Source organism: Sorghum bicolor, chromosome 2 (assembly GCF_000003195.3).
Source record: "Sorghum bicolor cultivar BTx623 chromosome 2, Sorghum_bicolor_NCBIv3, whole genome shotgun sequence".
Lineage (NCBI taxonomy): Eukaryota > Viridiplantae > Streptophyta > Magnoliopsida > Poales > Poaceae > Sorghum > Sorghum bicolor.
In genome coordinates, this window is record NC_012871.2 from 13,274,833 (window position 1) to 13,294,969 (window position 20,137).

General features: G+C 38.8%; 1 protein-coding gene across 1 annotated transcript; it reads left to right on the forward strand.

The window, feature by feature from the left end:
* On the forward strand, positions 11,030-19,911 carry LOC8057299 (ABC transporter G family member 11). Its single transcript, XM_021454458.1, has 8 exons — positions 11,030-11,659; positions 15,310-15,389; positions 15,496-15,960; positions 18,219-18,302; positions 18,396-18,518; positions 18,611-18,799; positions 18,884-18,970; positions 19,072-19,911. Exons 1-8 carry the CDS (start codon positions 11,206-11,208, stop codon positions 19,687-19,689), a joined length of 2,100 nt encoding a protein of 699 aa, XP_021310133.1. The 5' UTR covers positions 11,030-11,205; the 3' UTR covers positions 19,690-19,911.

The window sequence follows — 20,137 nt, forward strand, 5'->3', positions numbered from 1 at the left end:
CCAATTAATTAAGAGGGAAAACACTCTATAATGGTGAGCTATAGAAGAGCTGCAGCTTTTCCATGGTGAGAGTCAGGTCGTCCAATGCGAAGACGGAGTTGTCAGTCTAGCTGGCCTCCTTGACCAAAAGTGATTCAGTGTTCAGGACATCCATCAGGTAGTCCTTTTGATTCCTGCAAACGTAATCACCAGAAAACAATCTCAGTGAGATTTATTATGTCAGTTCCAAATGCCGATTTTCAATGCACAAAGGTTTAGTCCAATGTCAGTCAAACATAGCATCTGCAATGTAATTTGGCTAAGTAACAAGCTTTTAATTTGGCTTCAAACAAATGAGAAAATTGAAAATGTCGTAGTTGTCAAAAATATGGGGGCTCCAAAGCCAGTCTAAATAAGCTATTAATATTTATGGATTTTTTCTATTTGTTTCCAGAACAGGCATTGCATAATTATATGCGATTAGGAGGAAGATGACACCTTTCAATACAAAATTTCGTGCATATTGTAGTGACCATCATGCAGTAACTACCAAACCTAGTTGAATTTCGCAGGGGTTAGGATGCATACTTGCTCCAATGCAGATGATCCCGGCAGAAGGTGTGCCACCTAATGTACCTACAACGAACAATGAAGGACGAATCAGGAGTAAAGAACATGGTTGTCCACATGTAAACCCAATCTTTTTTACAAAAACAAAACGGAAAAATTTTCTAGGCATAATACATGTATCGACACTTGTAACTGGATCATATCAGAGCAGGATATAGATAGGCAGGGTTTGGGTGGCCGATCTCGCACACCAGGAACAAAAGATAAGGGTTGTTCGTACCTGTTTGGTGCTCGCCAAAGGCGAAAGTGCCGAAGATGAAGGCATGGGCACCTGATGTTGGGCGGAAGCGGGTGGGTCGCCGAGCGTAGCAACCGGCGAGGAGAAGGAGAAGCGGTGCACCATCGTCGCATGGGCCAGCCACCGGCAAGGCTAGCCAAGACAACGCTGCCATCCACCATGCCCCCCCCCCAATGCCTAGAGGCGGCGTGCCCTGCAGTGGCCCGCAGGAGTCAGGGCGGGGAGCAGGCAGGCGAGGCCATGGGACGAGGGCACGGTCAGGCATGGGGGCGATTTTGATTTGAGTTTCCTTTCTATGGCCGACTGATTTGATTGGGGAAAATTGGATTGCTATTTTACATTTACATTTGCATCAGGAATCCTTTCTTTTCGCACCCTTTCACATCCCTGATTATATATTATTTTTTATTATAAATTTGCATCAGAAATCTTTTCTTATTCTTTATTTTAATTTCCACCCTTCCACCTCCCGTGACGTCGATTGTTTCGCACCGAGGGGAGACGGAAGCGACCCAAAAAAAATGTCGCACCATTTGGTGGTCTTACTTTTAGTCTTTTTAGTTGTAAGGAGACTCCCTAATTGTAAGGCCTTGTTTAGTTCCACCTAAAAGTTAAACTTTTTAAGATTTCCTATCACATCAAATCTTGCGACACATGCATGCAACATTAAATATAAATGAAAACAAAAACTAATCGTACAGTTTGTCTATATATAATTTGCGAGACGAATCTTTTGAGCCTAGTTAGTCTAAGATTAGACAATAATTGTAAAATACAAATAAAAGTGCTACAGTTCCAAAGCTAAAAAATTTCATGGACTAAACAAGGCCTAAGTAGTTCTTGCTTTCCTAGGTAGATAGCTTTCGGTATGCACCTAGATATACCTTATGTATAAATATCACAGAACAATACACATAGCTAGATAACATGGATAAACATGTCTCAAGTTTTCATGAAGCCAACATTTAGTAATTGTGCCATATTTACAAAAGGAGCAACAACATACACAGTCTAGAAACTAGATCAAATGGCATATATTGGCCTTACACTCCGTATAATGTCTCATCTTACTCAAATACAAAATAACGCCACTGATTACTAGACAGATCTGCCTGGTGTTGATCCAGCATCACATAATCTCTAGACACTAATGTACAGCTGCTCAAGGCACCTTTACCGTCCGATACTTAGTGGAAATTCTTTACCGACTAATGTTGCATCGCTAAATAACTAGTTTTAGGTACAGATGTCTGACGCTAATTCTAGTGTGTGGTATAGTGTATCCAGCATAGTACCAGCCTTGAATGATTTCTCGGCTTGCATTGCTCTATTGTGATTGATGCTTTGCTAGTACTCCCATGTAATTTCAATCTCCTACAGGTACACATATACGACAACAACTTGACAGGTGTTGTTGCTGCAACATTGATATACTCTTTTCCTAGTTTCTGGCTTATTAGTTACTGCCACCTCCTGTTTGGCTTGGTAAGAACGGAACAAGTTGAGAGCGAGAGCATTACAGCAACCACATCCTAGTAGTTGATAGGAGCACTCATATTATTGTGTGTGCTTCTTGTTTTCTTCTAATCATGGTAGGAATCCACTTGAAAATGAGATGATCAAGTTGCATATTCTCATCAGTTTGCTAAAGGTTTGGCAAGTGATAAGCATGCTACTCATGAGGTATGTGATGTTGTGGTTGACAGAATAAAATCAACACTACCTTATTTTCAAGGAAAGTAGATCCTTATACATATATTGAATGGGAGCTAACAATGGATAATGAATTTTAAAAGTACGATCCATTTGGAAAAACAAAAGTTAGAGTTTCTTCTAGTGTTTTCACAAAATATACTTTAACTGAATGGAAACATCTTTATAGATTTAGTAAATCTCCTCAATCATGAAAACATGTAAAAAAAATTTTAGAGATGTTTTTGTTCTCGAGTATTATTCTAAAATTTTGTTTACAAAATTGCAATGTATAAAACAAGAAACAAAAAATGTAGTAGAATACTTGGATAAACCAAAGTTATGTTTGCTGCATTATTATGGCTTAGAAGAAACCAATTAACTTTTGGAACATAGATTTTTGCAGGGTCTTAATATGGAAATTCAGAACATTCTTGTTGATTATAAAATAAATATTAAAAAAGGATCAAACAGATACTATAGAAGCACGTGTCTATCCTATTACTAACAATTTGCAGCAAGTAGACGACAATATACAAATGCGGAGCGAGCAATTTAAGATACTCGATGAAACATTAAAAGAAAAAAGTGAATCGAGGTGCACCTACAAAATATTAGAAGAGCATCAAGAGTAAGTCAAATGATTGTAACATAAATCAAGGTGAGCATGCTTTGGTTGAACTGCATTTGTCCACTAATCATGCTATCATAGAGCAACCCAATTGTGAAACTGTAGTTACCGATTTTCCGTTGTTGCACTTTGATATGCTTGATGTTCCTTGTGACAAACAAGAGTTGTCTGATAATGCATCACTTATATCCATAGCATAACTAGTGAATAAAGCTAGAAATTCTAAATTAATGATTGCTGATTTCAAACATGTTGTTCATATTGCAAATGAAAATGAAGAAGCTCAATTATTGTCATCTTTACATACAATGGGGTACATTGAATTTTATGATCTTTGTGAGCTTAGCTGTTTAGAGAATAATCTGTTTGTTGGATCTGAATTGCCATGTTCTTCTAATGTTTGTTTCGTGCTATTGACAAATATAATTGTAAAGAGAACTTATGGTACACCGAATTTATATTTGTTCAAATATGGAATCTCCTTTTGTTATAAAAAATGATCAACTAGAGTTACGCAATAGCTGTAATCATGCCATCTCTGACTTCCCCTAGTTTTGTTGATAGAAACATGATAAGTCACGCAAAATGGAGTAAAAATGTTTGGCTAACAGTCCTCGAACAATGGTTAAACTAAGGACGGTTTGCTGTCAAGAAGGAAAAAATAATGAGGACATCAACAACTCAGATATGACCATATTAACCACTTCTAACCCAAAGAATTACTTACATGGACAAATAGAAGGTTTGATGGCATATGAAAAGCACGGATGGCCACCACGTCACTTTTAGCCAAAGGAAAAATTAAGTCTAACACGTTTTAAAAGTTAACTCCGGACTACAGAACGATCTCAACTTGGAAGGAAAGAGTCCAAGTCCAATACATTTTATAAGTTGAATTCATACCGTAGAATAGTCTTATATCTTGGGACGGTTACCATGACTTAATAGGGACTCTGATTGAAATGCCCTGGCACTTTTTGAAAAGCTTACTCTGGCTTCTGTTAGCTCTGGCCATGGATGCTAAACCTGGGCAACACATTAGACACGATCGGCTCCAGATGTCCACATAGAAGTTGCGAGACGATGCGCCGTGCAGTCCCACGACACCAGGAATTCAGGATGAGAGACGTCGAGCTTGGTCGGCCGTTGCTTTGCACAGAAGAAGCCGCACCAGCACAGAGCAATGGCGGCAGCTAAACCACAGGAGAGAGAGAGAGAGAGAGAGAGAGAGAGAGAGAGAGAGGGCAGGTAGCATCATAGGCTCTGGTCTTGTTTAGTCCGAAAATTTTTTAGTTTTACGTATTGTAGCATATTTATTTTTATTTGATAATTATTGTCTAATCATGAACTAAATATACTTAAAAGATTCATCTCATGATTTATATTTAAACTATACAATTAGTTTTTATTTTTATTTATATTATTAGAGTGTCAGAAGATTAGCCAGAAAAATAGGCGAGGCCCTGCTGCATGGGACCCTGAAGTCTGAACGCGTCTGGCTCCGACCTCTCCTCGACGTGCAGTCCCCCTCTGGATCAAATTGAAGAAGGCCACACACGAAATCGGCTCACGGCAGGCAAGAACCAAAGCATCCTGGGCTGGTGAGTTGGGTTTGGCCCAACTAGTTACGACTCATGAGGGAAAGGACCGAACCCAGAAGGATGCAGGAGTAGGCCGAAAAGAATCAGCCACACAAAAAAAAAAAAGGCTTCTCCATTTCGTTTTCCCACAGAGAACACAACTTTTCTATTTACAGGATTTTCAGAACTCTGATTTAAAGGTTCAGATACATTTTTTTTATAACAGCAAAATTTAGAAAATGCATGCAAGGAAATATTATGCGGCAGCGTTGATGTGCAATAATAAATAAGTTTGTTTGCCTATGGTTTTTTTTTGTTGTTGTTGATTTGGAAAACCAAAAATTTTGACTCAACTAAATATGATATTTTCATATTGAAATAAAAGCAAATTTGACCATTTTATAAAATCTAAAAAATTCAAGTTTCACACTACTTGGTGGGGCGGATGGGGTTGGGGCAGCCTCGCTCGCTGGCGCTGGTGCCATGCCGCGTCGCAGCGGATGTGTAGGGTGAATTTCGGCCAAGACACCGCGTGATGGACGGGTCACGGGGCGGCACATCGGGTGAGAGGAGAGAGCGAGGGAAGAGAGAGAGAGAAAGAATGGTGGGGACCAGTAACATATGAGGGGCATAGGGTGTCAATTTTTCCCATAAGTCCCAATAAGTCTTACCTCAAGGGACTTCTGCATTTTAGTCCCTAGTCTATGACTCTGATTTAATCCTTGGTGTTTGGTTAAAAGGGAATAAGACTAGAATTTAGTCTTTAGTCCCTTCTCTCATGGAAACATACAGGCCCTGTCCTACGCTTAAGGGAACCTATGGATGGTGTTGCCCACTTCATGGTGCATCGCCGCCTGTTTGATTACGTTCATGTGGGTGTGTATTAATGGGATGAGCTATGTGATATAACTCTTAGGGCACTCCCAATACAGAAAACTATTAATTGTACTATCACCTAAGTGTTTTGCTAATGTGTCAAGGTGGTTATTGAAGAGAGAACAAAAAACCATAGAAAACCGGGTTTAAATTAGAAACCATATCTATACAAGAACCAAGATAGAAAAATATATGATTGGCGTAGAATGGAGAGAGAATATATGTGATTGGATAAAAAATTAATTTTGTAAAAACTATCTATTGAGACCATGGTTTCTATGTGTAGACTATTATCCTACAGCTGGCTACAAAATAACATATTTTGTAGCCACTTTGAGTTACGATAATAATTATGTTAATTTATGAGATTATAGTAACTTCTTACTAAGTGGTTTGCTATAGCGTTACGGTAAATATCCTCATGTGTTATAGTAATCCAACTATCGTGTATATATATATATATATATATATATATATATATATATATATATATATATATATATATATATATATATATATATATATATATATATATATATATATATATATATATATATATATTATCATAAATTAGTATATAAAATTATCGTAAATGGAAGTGGCTACAAAATAACTTATTTGTAGCTAGCTACGGAATATACTCTCTCTATATATAGAACTATATATATATATAAAAACTATATATAGTTTTTAGCATTGTGACCGCCCTTCAAAAAAAGGTACTAGGACGCTCTGTATGACTAAGGAACTAGCTAGGATTAAATGAGCATATGACAGAACTATACCTGGGACTCTGGGATTCTTTTTTAGACAAAGGAATTTTATTCCTGACCCTGCAAGGGTTTTGTACTGAGCCATCCATTTTAAGTTTCAGGCATCAACGGATGAAGAGAGCTCTCAAAAAGTGGTAAAAAGTGCGGCAGACCATATAACCAGCAAAAAATTAAGCTCTAAGCCAATTAGAAAATAATCTTTCATACTTGACAAAAATCTTCGTTGCTACAGTTCCATCACTCTGCCTTTTCAAATTTGGTTGGTCAGACTCGTTTGGAAGTATGGACTAGAACCAAATCTAGTAGGTCGCCTTGAAAGTAACCTATAAATAGAGTACTTTTTTTAAAAAAAATATATATCATACTATTTCTAGTCAATCATATAGACCAAAAGATTGTGCTTTTCTCCTAATCAAATTACAGATCTCAACTTTGAGTCTACCTGTTGTAACCATGTTTGGAATCAATTAATCATATCTATTTTAATTTGTTTCCTTTTCTTGTGAGTAATGCTCTTGTGCCTTTAAACACTTGCGGAGCTAAGGCCTGGCCACCCGGGGATGGTGGCCGGGCTCAGCTGGGTGAAGACGTTTAGGCCAGCACACTGCACATGAAGCAGATTGCGGGTGGCTGGGCTCAGCTAGGTGAACACGTTTAGGCCTTGTTTAGTTCCTTTTTGAAATTTTTTCAGGATACTGTAGCATTTTCGTTTGTATTTAAAAATTATTGTTCAATTATGGACTAATTAGGCTTTGTCTCGTAAATTACAGATAAACTATATAATTAGTTTTTAATTTCGTCTATATTTAATGCTCCATGCATATGTCCAAAGATTCGATGTGACAGAGAATCTTGAAAAGTTTTTGGACTTTGGGTGGAAGTAAACAAGGCCTTAGGCCAGCACGCTGCACATGAAGCAGATTGCTTCTATTTCTTCTTCTTGTTTTTTAAATATAGATTGCTTTGCTAATTGGTCCACAAGTTTAGTACAAACTTTATGGTACTCTGTAGAGCTCTGTAGGTGGTAGCTAGTACACGTTTAGGTTGAAGCACATGGCCGGTGGCTCTGTAGGAGCCACTACACTAACCAGGAGCTGTGCTAAGCTTAAAATTATTATGATTCTCAGCATCTCTAAGGATTTTGTATTTGAGGTTTGCATTTGAGTAATTTGCCAAAAAGCTCCAAAAGAGGTATCCAGTGGTTTTGCATTTGGAGTTTGCAATTTGGGCAACTTGGTAAATGTAACACCCAAAAATTTGCTCCTTTCGAAGTAGGGCTAAAATAATTTAATTATCTATTTTTGTGCTCTTGAGAACATAGTAAAATAAAATTTTTCTTTAAATTAAAATTTAACATAAGGCTTAGCAATATTGTTATGCATACATGCCGGTGCATATGATTTGAGATGATGTTTGCTTGTTGCTCCTTTGCGTGTTGTGAGTGAGCAAAATGTTTAAAATATGTTTAGTAGATCGATCTTGCGTCTGTGGCACATTTTTTTTCTCAAACCAAATTCATTGTGTCGGCAGTTTAACCCTCTTATGTTCGGAGCTTCCCGAAATCATCTTCTGATCATCACATGTCAATTTCTATCTTTTATCTTTCTTTAATTCTTATCCCAAGTAGGAGAGAAATATATATACAGAGGATATACTGCCATATGAAGTCGGAAGAGGTACCATGCATCAGGTGCCAGCAAACACCAAGCCGTGTTCAAGATGGACTCAACCACACATTGATTCAGGACTTGCAAGTCAAGATCGACGCATATCTTGGCCACAATAAATTCAGGCAGTACATATATATCTGTCCTAGTTCGTTAATTTCTCATCCATCCTATGCCCTATCTCTCGACGTCGTAGCGCCGCCACCAATCACCTCCTGTTTTCGCCCCGTATGACCAACGTCGACGCTGTGGACGAGCATCGCCTGGAACATCACCGTCGCTGCAGTGAGATCTCCCTCTCCGTTGCAGCCAATGGTTCAAAGAGCCTCCCATGAATTTGCCTGGGAGATGCCGCGAGCAGACACCGTGGTGATCTCATCGCAGATGAAGACTGGTCATCCGAGATCACGTTCGACTCCTGGTGCTGTAGAGCCGATCCAGCCATCCTGCCGTACGAGTCTTGAAGCCGTCATCCGTGCCGAGAAGCGCCATGCCATGGACGAGCTCTCCTATAGTCTCCGGTAAACAGCTAGGTGAGTTCATCATGAGTTTCTCTATGTTCCCTCCAAACCCTAGTCATATAAGCCGTTCTCATCAAACGCCGATGAGATCTTGGTCACCAGGCAATGGAGTCTCTTCATACGTGTGCTCTGCTCATTGCTAGCTTGATGATGTCATGGTGACCAAAAGATGACATCACAAGATTTTGTGGCCGTTTTTCTTTAAAAAATAAATCTAAAAATACATAGAAAATACACTAGCTTGTTTAGGCCATATCTTCTCCGTTTTAACTCCGATTTTCGTGATCTTTACGTCTATGATATCGTAGCGATGCGTAGAATCATTTCACAAACTTTTCATACTGTTTTTATATGATTGCTGTACTGTTCTAATTGTAGCCTTGTTTGCTTCGTGTATGTTGTCTCCAATTGTTTGTGTGTTGATGATCGATGATCGAGTTTAGTCGGTGAACAATTCGTGGTGAACAAGAGTACTTCAGTGATCAAGATCTGAGCCTTGGACAACTAGTAAGACCAGTAGAGCTAAAAGGATCAGCAAGAGCATTTGGATTAAGGCAAGTATAGCATTTGGATTTTATTTCTGTGATCATGATCCTGTGGCTAGATTAATGTTAAGTAATAAATGATAAAAGTGACTTTTTAGTAACTTGATGATTTGCCTGTACGTGATCACCCGGGATAAGAGTGCAACCATGAGGGCTATAATGGCTCTGGCTTTAGCTCAGTATGAGGACCTTTTTCTAGCTTGTTAGCGGTTACCTTAAATGGCGTAAGAATGGCTAGACACGTTGGGTATAGTGTGGCATCTGTCCGTGTGTATAGGCTGCGGGTTATGTGCCATGGAAGAGGGGCTCTATATCTGCCTGCCGAGTGAATCTAATGGCCCTAACTTGTTAGACGAAACCTTTGGAAGGCTTCATAGTGATCCCTGCCGACCTTCCTTGGAAGTGGGTTAAGAGGCTGATCCCCTCGGACGAAAGGGTAAATCATGACTCATGGGTAAAGATGTACAACCTCTGCAGAGTGTAAAATTGGTATACTAGCCGTGCTCACGGTCAGGAGCGGCCTTGGGGACATCTACATTAAGGGTGATGACTCTTGTGTGTTAAATATGCTCATTATTTATTGTTTCATGCTTTACATTATTTATGTCACATCGATCATGAGATTGTGGAAGCTATACAATCTAGTTGCTATACTTGTGGAGTTCGACATGGACTCACTCTTGCTATTTCCCCCACACTTCAGGAGATGTTAGGCTTGTGATCAACCAGTCAGTTGGATCCTGTAGACAGTCAGTTGGATCCTGTAGAGAGAAGTTAATACCCGAAGTTTGGAGTTGTCTATCCGCTGTTTGTTATCAAAGGTTATCTCTTTTATACTAAGTACGTTATATATTTATGCATTGTGTTTTGATATTACCCCTTATTTGTAGCTATATGTGAGATTTGACCTCTAAAACTCACATATGGTGCATATCTGGTTTTGTCCTTAAAATCGGGTATTACAGTAAATGAGGCAGCAAACTTGGCAAAAATGTCAAGCTGTGGATGACTTTGCAAACCCGATCGTGCGAGCAAAGTCATGCGCGAAGAAAGCGTGCGCGCGTGGAGACCTTCTATTTTTATTCTTTGCCAAGTCCAAATGCCATGCCAACTCAATTTGCCAAAGCCTTTGGAGATGCTCATTTTGCTTTCATAAACAGTGCTCTACATTATGTGTTAGATTCTTTGGCAGGAGTACGTCCGGCTCTAGCTTCTAGCGGATCTTTGTAAGGAGCTTTGCTAAATGGGCATCTAAAAATGGCTTCTTGCGAGGAGATGGAAGAGCTGGAGCTATTTTTATAGATAAATGAGAGTCAAGGAAATGAGGTATACGGTATACCTGTAGGACCGTAAGCCAGTGATTTTTTAGCGGTACCACTGTGTCCACGGAATGAAGTTGATGGCTTAGGTTGTTTTTCTCAACTATATGTAGATGCGCATTGATGGCGGAACATAAATAGTAGGAAACATTCATCTGCTCAGCTCCACTACTACTAATCTTCAATGTTGTTAATCACAATAACAAGCCACATGACAAAATTTATTGCAAACAGTATCATCAATTAGTAGACTGTGATTTCGTATACACTACTATGTCGTTTCATAATAGAAATGTTCTTTCACATATACTCCATTACCGCAATAATCTGTACAGTTTTCAGTAATTATTACTAATTAACGGCTTTGGTGCCTCCACGGAGGCATCATAGCGCAACAGGTTTGTTAGCAGCTACGGTTCCCTATTTGATTCCTTCTTATCAAGTCAGCATGCAATACACTTCAACTTGGACACATTTTTTTTCTCTTTCAGGAAATTAAATACAGCAAAAGCAAGCTATTCCTTTCTTGTTGACGTCGATTTCAAATAAAGTACTACGTGGGTGCTCTTCGTTTGTCGTTCCCGGCTTAGCCAGCATCCTCTTGTGCAACTCGCTATAAATTAGACAGCTAGAGCCCTCATATGCCACAACACAGCATATCACCAAAGTTTTCAAACAGAAGTGCATATGCACACAAAGATATACCTATAGACTATAGTCATAGCTATAGTGAACTATAGATAATCGTTGAACCATGGCAGCCTCCCCACTGCCGAGATGGGCACCGACACCAAGCCCAACCAGACCACTCAGGGTGTCCAGCACCGGCCAAACAGCCATGCCTTCCTCATGTAGCAGCAGCTGGTGGGCATTGTGCCACTCGTTCATCGGCTCCGTCTATTCGCCATGGAGGCGCTCTACACCACCGCCGTCGCCAGCGGGTGATCCCGCCAACAATGCCGTGGATGATCACCGACTCGGCTCTCATCCATTGGACTGTGTTGGAGCCAGAGGCTCCAGTCTACCAGAGGAGGCTAGCCATGAGGTGTTCCTGACATGGGAGGATCTTTCGGTGACAGCCTCTAGTGGGAAGGCGAAAGCCGCGGTGATTATCGACAAGATCAGCGGGTATGCACGTCCCGGTGAAGTGTTGGCTCTGATGGGGCCTTCGGGTTGCGGCAAGACAACCCTACTTGATGCCCTAGCTGGTAATAATATATATATATAACTTGAGAATCTTATTGTTATTTCACCTTATAATGTGTTTAAGCTAACTTTGTGTATGGTTATGTCTTTATGCAACATTTTCACTGCAACCGACTCTGGATTGATGTTTTCTTGTTGAATCCAAAGTAGCGACGTTTATAATGTAATAAAACTGGAAAAAGGAGGAATGGACAAGATACGTTCTCGGAGTAACACTACACGCTAAAATCTAAACACATCACTGCCAACACTAATAATGCTGGTTCGTGGCTACAACCAGTAGTGATAAGATAACCAACGGTGTGATAGGTATCAATGCTGATTATGTAGCCATGAACCAACATAATCAAAACCTACTTATCACTACCCGTTAGTAGCTATATATTGCTTGGTTTGTATGAAAAAAATGCATAACTTTTTCATATGAAATTGGATCAACAAACTTTATATGGAAACCGTAAAGTTCAAAGAGATGAAAAACTTTGTAGCTAACAACCTTTATATTCAATACAAATTTTAGAAGCATGCATCTTTTTTTGGGGGGGTATTATTGTAGGTTCGCTAAACTAACAGTGATAACATTTGGCATCATTGTTGTTTGTCCACTGCTATTAGTTTTATAAACCGACATTGAAGATATGTTTAAAATCAACAGTGATAAGATGTTTTTAGCATTATAGCCTCCTCCCTTCCCAGGCCTCGTTTAGATCCAGAAAGTTTTTAGATTTGGATATTGTAGCACTTTCAATTGTATTTGACAATTATTGTCCAACTATGGACTAACTAGAATTAAAAGATTCGTATCGTAAATTACAGATAAATTATGCAATTAGTTATTTTTTTATATTTAATGCTCTATGTATGTATCATAAGTTTTGATGTGACAGAGAATAATCTTAAGAAAAATTTAGATTTTGAGTGTAGACAAGGCCCCAGTGGCCTGGGAACCTCACGCATGCCACCAGACACTTGTTGCCAACACCACCAGTAAGTAGGAACCTCACCACAGCAGCAAGGTTGCCTTCTTCAATTAGCCTCTCCTCTAGGCCCAGTCTGGAGACCCCCGCAAACCCACAAAAAAATTTAACCTGCACGGTTGCCGTAGCATAGTCCCTCTTCGCGTGTGGCCTCTGCTTGTAGATTAGCTTTTATATATACCGAAGATAAAATGAGCAAGAGCAGCAGAATAAAAGAGTAAATAGTTTTTATCTTTTCACCTACGTACTCCAACAAAAACTTACTATGAAATCTATCTAGGACTGCATGCCCTCACTAAAATTGAAGTTACCATATATAAGTTAACCTAGTTGTACGTAAATAATGGAGTTTCTACCTTGATTGACTCATCACACAAACTAGTTTTACCTATTTATAGATAATAATAATAATAATAATAATAATATAAAAAAAGTCAATATTTGGCAAGAGTCGGTATGTCCTCGGTTCCATTGCAAAGGCAGGGGCTAGCCTCAACTTTTTAAATTTCTCATGCTCTCCACAAGTTTATTTGGCTATGAATTCGGCCTTTCGTCGGTTCCATTATTGCAAAGATCGCTAGAATCAACTTTCTAAATCTGTCAGGGTGTCCACAAGTTTCTTTCGGCCATTAAATTTTTCGAAGGGCGGCAAAAGTAAATTTCGGCCATTAAATTTGGAGTGAATGTAGTAACAACATATTGTTTTGCTCTCAACAATATCAGAATAGAAGAGAATTAATGTTTGCATCTTTCTGCCATATGACCGTAACAACAGGTTCATCATGACAATAATGTGTACACAAACACACACACACAAACACACATATATGACTGAAGTAAGAAATTAAAAAAAAGGAGTTGTTATATTTCGGTGCCTGAACTTTTAGTACAATATTTTGATACAACTAATTAGTTAAATTAAAAGGACAACTCACAAGACATAATTCATATTTTTTTTCTTATAGTAGTTAAGCAATGACAAAATTACCTATTGCCTGAACAACAACGAACACTACTTGATCTGCCTTCTTTGCCGAGAGCCGAGAGCCCTCGACAAAAGCCTAAAAGCCTTCGGCAAAGGCTTCTAATCTTTGCCGAGAGCCACGTGGCAGGCTCTCGGCAAAGACTTGCCAAAGGCCAGAAACGCCATCGGCAAAACCCACTGCGCTGTCGAGAAACGTCAATGTTGACGTTGTCTTTGCCGAGAGCTTCAGTGGAACATGGATGTCTTCCACACACTTGCAAGTTCCTTCACACACATAAATAAAGACTCTAATAAGCGTGGATGATATGAAAAAATATTATATCAAGCGTAGGACGACTGCTTGGGCCTGACAAGAAAAAGACATGCAACGTCTTTTGATCAATGGCCGAAGAGAGAAACTTGCTTTCGGAACATCTGTAAGTTATATCTATGTTTCAAAATTAAGAAACAATAAATAAGTTCAACAAATATATACACAAAGAACCCACCCAATTAACCAAAGTGAACAAGTGGTCTAAAATTTAGTTCTTAATTTTAACCAACTAAACTTTAGACCATATGATATACAAACTGGACCTTAGCCTCTCCTCTAGGCCGAGAGTGGCCCACGTTAGTGACTAGAGACCCTCGAAACTCAAAAATATTAACCTGCCCAGATGCCGTCTTCGTCTCAACAGGGTCAGCATAGTCCATCTTGTCTGTGGCCTGTTGTAGATTAGCTTTTGTACCGAAGATAAAAATGAGCAAGAGCAGCAAGATAATTGAGTGCATATTTTTTATCATTTCACCTACTCCGACAAAGACTTTATTTAGGAATCTAGCTAGGATTGAATTTCCTCATTGAAATTGAATCTAGCATATGTGTAAGTGAACCTAGTTGTACGTGTATAATGGAGTTTCCACCTCTTGATTCATACAAACTAGTTTTAACATACATAGTAAGATAAAAGAGTTAATATCCAGCTATGAATACGGTATGTCGTCGGTTCCACAAGTTTTATTTGGCTATATGAATTCGGCATGCATGTCATCATTGGTTCATTGCAAAGGTGGATGGGTAGTGTGAACTTTCTTAATTTGTAATGCTCTCCGTCCACAAGTTTTATTTGGCCACCATGAATTCGGCATGGTTGTCCGTTTCATTGGAAAGGTCGCTAGCGTCAACTTTTTAAGTTTCTCATGCTCTTCATAAGTTCTTTTTGACAATAAATGTAGTAACAATGACATATTATTTTTCCCTTGAGAACATCAAAATAGATGAGAATGTTTGCATTGTTATGCCATATTTTATAAAGAAAAGCTTTTATTAATTTACAATTATTACATCAAGTTGATACAATAATCATGAATCCACTTTTAGCCTCTGCATAAAAGCACATAGCCTAAACAAAAAATAAAGGTAAGCCTAGCACTCTAATGACTATTAACTCTAAGACTAGATCATTATGCCATACGACCAACAACAGGTACATCATGCACCGACAATAATGTATGTGCCATATTTGAATTTCTCCAAAACCAAACCATACCATACCAAAAATGTGCCGGCTCGATTATTTGAGTCTAACATTTGGATGTCTTCTAGACACTTGGAATAAGTTCCATCACACACATACATAAAGAATCTCTATCCAAGCGTTTATGAGGCTATGACCATCATTAATAAAAAGAATGTTATATTTGAGTGTAGGACGACTTGGTTCTGACAAGAAAAAGACGGGGAACATCTTGATCAATGGCCGACGAGAGAAACTTGCTTTTGGAACATCTGTAAGCTCTACTGTCTTTAATAGTATGTTTCAAAAGAAACGATAAAAACAAGCTGTGTATACATACAAAGAACCCACCCAATTAATTCCCTTGCATTATATTGAAGGCCTACGTGACCCAAGAGACACTGCTGATGGCGACGCTGACGGTGACTGAAGCCGTCCACTACTCGGCGCAGCTGCAGCTGCCGGACTCGGTGCCGGCAGCCGAGAAGCGGGAGCGCGCCGACCGTGCCATCAGGCAGATGGGGCTCGCCGCGGTTGCCGGGCACCGCATCGGCGGCCGCGTGTGCAAGGGGATCAGCGGCGGGCAGCGCCGGCGCGTGAGCATCTGCGTCGAGCTGCTGGCGTCGCCGGCGCTGGCGTTCCTCGACGAGCCCACCAGCGGGCTGGACAGCGCGGCGTCGTTCCACGTCATGAGCCGCATCGCCGGGCTCGCGCGGGACGAGAGGGTCACGGTGGTGGCCGCCATGCACCAGCCCAGCAGCGAGGTGTTCCAGCTCTTCCATGGACTCTGCCTCATGGCGTATGGGAGGATGGTGTATTTTGGGCCAGCATCGGATGCAATCCAGGTTACAGTGACGTTCTTAATTGAAAAGCATGCATATGGAACATATGCCTTATTCTCCAGAGCACATGTTTTCAGGAATGGATAGACATTTACTATAACTACCTATTATTAGTTCATTCGAACCTAATTTCAACACATATTTGTAGTAGATTTTGTTATACTAACGTAATGAATTCACCTTCCAAATATAATCCAATGTTGTTAAACTATAATGAATATAACAGCAATTGTAACTTCAAAATATCATCATCTTACAACATAAATAACACAAAATTAATTGAATCAAAGGGCACTAGATACAGTTAAAAAATTTCAGAACTGGGTAACAGTAATCCAGTTTTAACAAGTTTTGTTTTTGTTTTTTTTGCAAAAGAAGGCAGCTCAATTGATCTGAGTACATGCACATTAGTGTAATAACTATCCGTGTGACAAACCGAAATGTTTGACCAAATATATAATTCTGAGTTGTTGTATGATAGTAGAGATATTAATTTGAAGAATTTTCAGCTGTTACTTTTAGTTAGTTGTTGGCTACTTCAAATTGCTTTCAGTATTAATTAGCCATACATCTCAAGGTTACTCTTGAAAAAGACAGATGGTTCATGAGTATCTATCTATATGATGATTATACCTAATATGTTTTTTCCCTACTGGAGACTAGGTCTTTGCCTAGTGCCCTAGGCACTCGGCAAAGGCCTAATTGCACTCGGCAAAAAAAAAATATCGGCAAAGTTCTCTTTGCCGAGTGCCTTTTGTTGGGTACTCGGCAAAGACTCTGTCGAGTGCCGCCGCGGCACTCGGCAAAGAAAAGGCCCCGTCATGGCGGTTCCGCCGTTAACGGTGTCTTTGCCGAGTGCCTCGGGCACTTGGCAAAGAAAGTTTTTTTCTTTTTTTGAAAAAGTCTTTGCATGCCGAGTGCCTCCAACAAGGGACTCAGCAAAATAAATAATTTTTTATAAAAAATTTTTTGCCGAGTGCCTCCAGAAAGGCACATGTTTTCAGGAATGGATAGACATTTACTATAACTACCTATTATTAGTTCATTTGAACCTAATTTCAACACATATTTGTAGTAAAATTTTGTTATAATAACGTAATGAAGTCACCTTCCAATATAATCCAATGTTGTTAAACTATAATGAATAAAAGCAATTGTAACTTCGTTTAAAATATCAATATGTTTTTTGTGTCATCATCTTACAAGAAAATAATACAAAACAAATTGAATCAAAGGGCACTAGGTACAGTTTAAATTTTCAGAACTGGATAACAGTAATCCAGTTTTAACATGTCTTTGTTTTTCTTTTTTTTGGCAAAAGAAGGCAGCTCAATTGATGTGAGTATATATATCCACATTAGTGTAATAACTATCCGTGTGACAAACCAAAATGTTTGACCAAATATAATTCTAAGTTGCTGTATGATAGAGAGATTAATTTGAAGAATTTTCAGCTGTTAGTTAGTTGTTGGCTACTTCAAATTACTTTCAGTATTAATTAGCCATACATCTCAAGGTTACTCTTTAAAAAGACAGATGGTTCATGAGTATCTATCCATATGATGATTATACCTAATATGGTTCATGAGTATTAATGGCATCTCCTTTTCCTTTTTTGGACAAAAGAACAAAGTTGTATATGGATTTATCTAAACCGTGAGTGAGAACTTACAACTATCTATGTTACGCGCACTTACTAGTTATTTAGGAGTATTTTATAACTTCCAGAGAAGAGAATGTGTCAAACAACTAGCTAGCTAAAAGGAGGTAGCGACGTTTCTCACTCATTTTATTAAACAGAGACAAGCGCACCAAATGCAAGACACTATAGAGCAAAAGAATGTGCTGAAATAATACAGAATTTTTAAGTTGTCTACACAGTAGGTTTATTCTTGTACAATTATCATGTGTCGATTCTTGATTGACCGTACAATGACAATTTGTGAGTACTGTGTACCTTAGCTTGCTAACCTCGGAGATATCCTCGAAATAATTTTCTAATTAACAGTTTTTTCCATCTTCTTACAAGTACAAATAATTGTTAAAAACTTCTTAAATGTAAAAACTGTAGGTACATTTAAAACCATGAGCATGGAATTCATATATTGTTTACACAAACTTCATAAATGTGTCCATCTTCATACATTTCACACGCGTCACGTGTCTTGTGTGCATATGAATGCTATTTTTACTCCATGAACAAAGGCAGTTGCCCATTATATTGAAGTACATTTTACATATGAAATGTATGGATTCTGCAGTTCTTTGATGCTAATGGCTACGCCTGTCCTATGAGAAGGAACCCTTCAGATCACTTCTTAATGATGATAAATAAAGATTTTGAGGTATTTACATTAAATTATCTGCTGCAATTATGGCCATGCCTTGTTCTTTGTTTGCATATTTTCCTATGCTTACAAGAAAATACATTTGAATAGGAACTTGAGGAAGGGTCCACCCTTCTGTTACCATGTGCGACTGAAGTCATACAAACTTTAGTAGATTCTTTAATATCTCAGAAAAGTTTGGCAATTACAAATGAAGCATTCATGATGAAGCAGGTAAGCCTTGATCTATATGTTTAATTTAGCAAGCTAGAATGACCATATTACCGATATTAATTCTTAAACCACTTTTTCATTTTATTGTGTAGGGTGCACCTTTCACTAAGAAAAGGCAAGCTAGTTTCTTGACCAAATGCGTAGTGTTAACCAAAAGATCAGTAATTAACATGCATCGAGACATGGGCTACTATTGGTTGCGGTTTGGTATTTATATAGCCATTTGCGTGAGCATTGGCACAATTTTCTTCAATGTTGGCTATAGTTTTGCATCAATCCAAGTAAGTAATTAAACTTAAACCATTATATGAATATTAGAACATTTGGAAAGTATTTGATGCCATCACACTCCTTGAGGATTTCAGGCAAGAGGGTCTATGTTAATGTTTACATCAACTCTATTAACAATGATGGCAATTGGGGGATTTCCATCGTTTGTCGAGGACATGAAGGTACAAATGTTAATACCAAAAGAAATGCCTTTGCTCTTTCTTGGATGTATTGTATGTTGTATATTTGTCTTTCATTCCTTTTTTTTTTTTTCCAAATGCAGGTGTTCAGAAAAGAGCAGCTGAATGGACATTATGGTGCTACTGCATTTGTCATTTCTAACACACTCTCATCAGCACCATACCTAGGAATCATCTCCATAATACCAGGTGCAATATGCTATTACTTGACTGGGCTTCAAAGGGGCTTTGATCACTTCCTCTACTTTGCGGCAGTGCTATGGGCTTGCACAATGCTGGTTGAGGGATTGATGATGATTGTAGCTGCCATTGTCCCTGACTTTCTGCTGGGCATAATAACTGGTTCTGGAATGCAAGGGCTGCTAATGCTCAATGCTGGTTTCTTCAGGCTTCCAAATGACCTCCCGAAACCCTTGTGGAAGTATCCAACATACTATATCTCCTACCACAAATATGCTACACAAGGACTTTATAAGAACGAGTTTCTGGGTTTAGTGTTTGATGATTTAGGAAGGGGATTCACCATTACTGGTGACTACATACTGAGGACCAACTTACAAGTGGAGATGGGTTACTCTAAGTGGGTGGATCTTGCAATATTGCTTGTGATGGTATTGATCTACCGGGTCCTTTTCTTAGTCACTATTAAAGTAGGTGAGGCAATGAAACCCATGATTAAATGCATGTCAGTTAAAGTCTAAGGAATATTTTTTCTTTTGTACTTTAGCCAAAGATGATATGATGCAGTCGTCAGTTGGCTGTCATCAATGTATTGTAACGTTAACAGTACAACCTCTTGTTCAACCTCCAACAAACATTGGCTGTTGACAAATTGTTTATGGTTTGTAACTATATTGACGTGAATAATGTAATTGGATTGTTGATATATATGACACTTTGGCTCACCACTACAGAATAAAGAATTCCTGCCGGAGAATCACTGCTGGATATGTATGAGCCTATAACTGCAGGGTTGTAAGCCTAGGATCTGGACAAATGTTTGAAGTCCAGGGGCAGATTTGGTGAAACTTCAGTCCTAGGGCCACTGACTAAGTACCTAACCAATCTATAATAGGTGAAGGTAACAATAGTTTACATAAACAATGGATAAAATACACAATTAGAAGAATATTTCAATTCCACTCACAA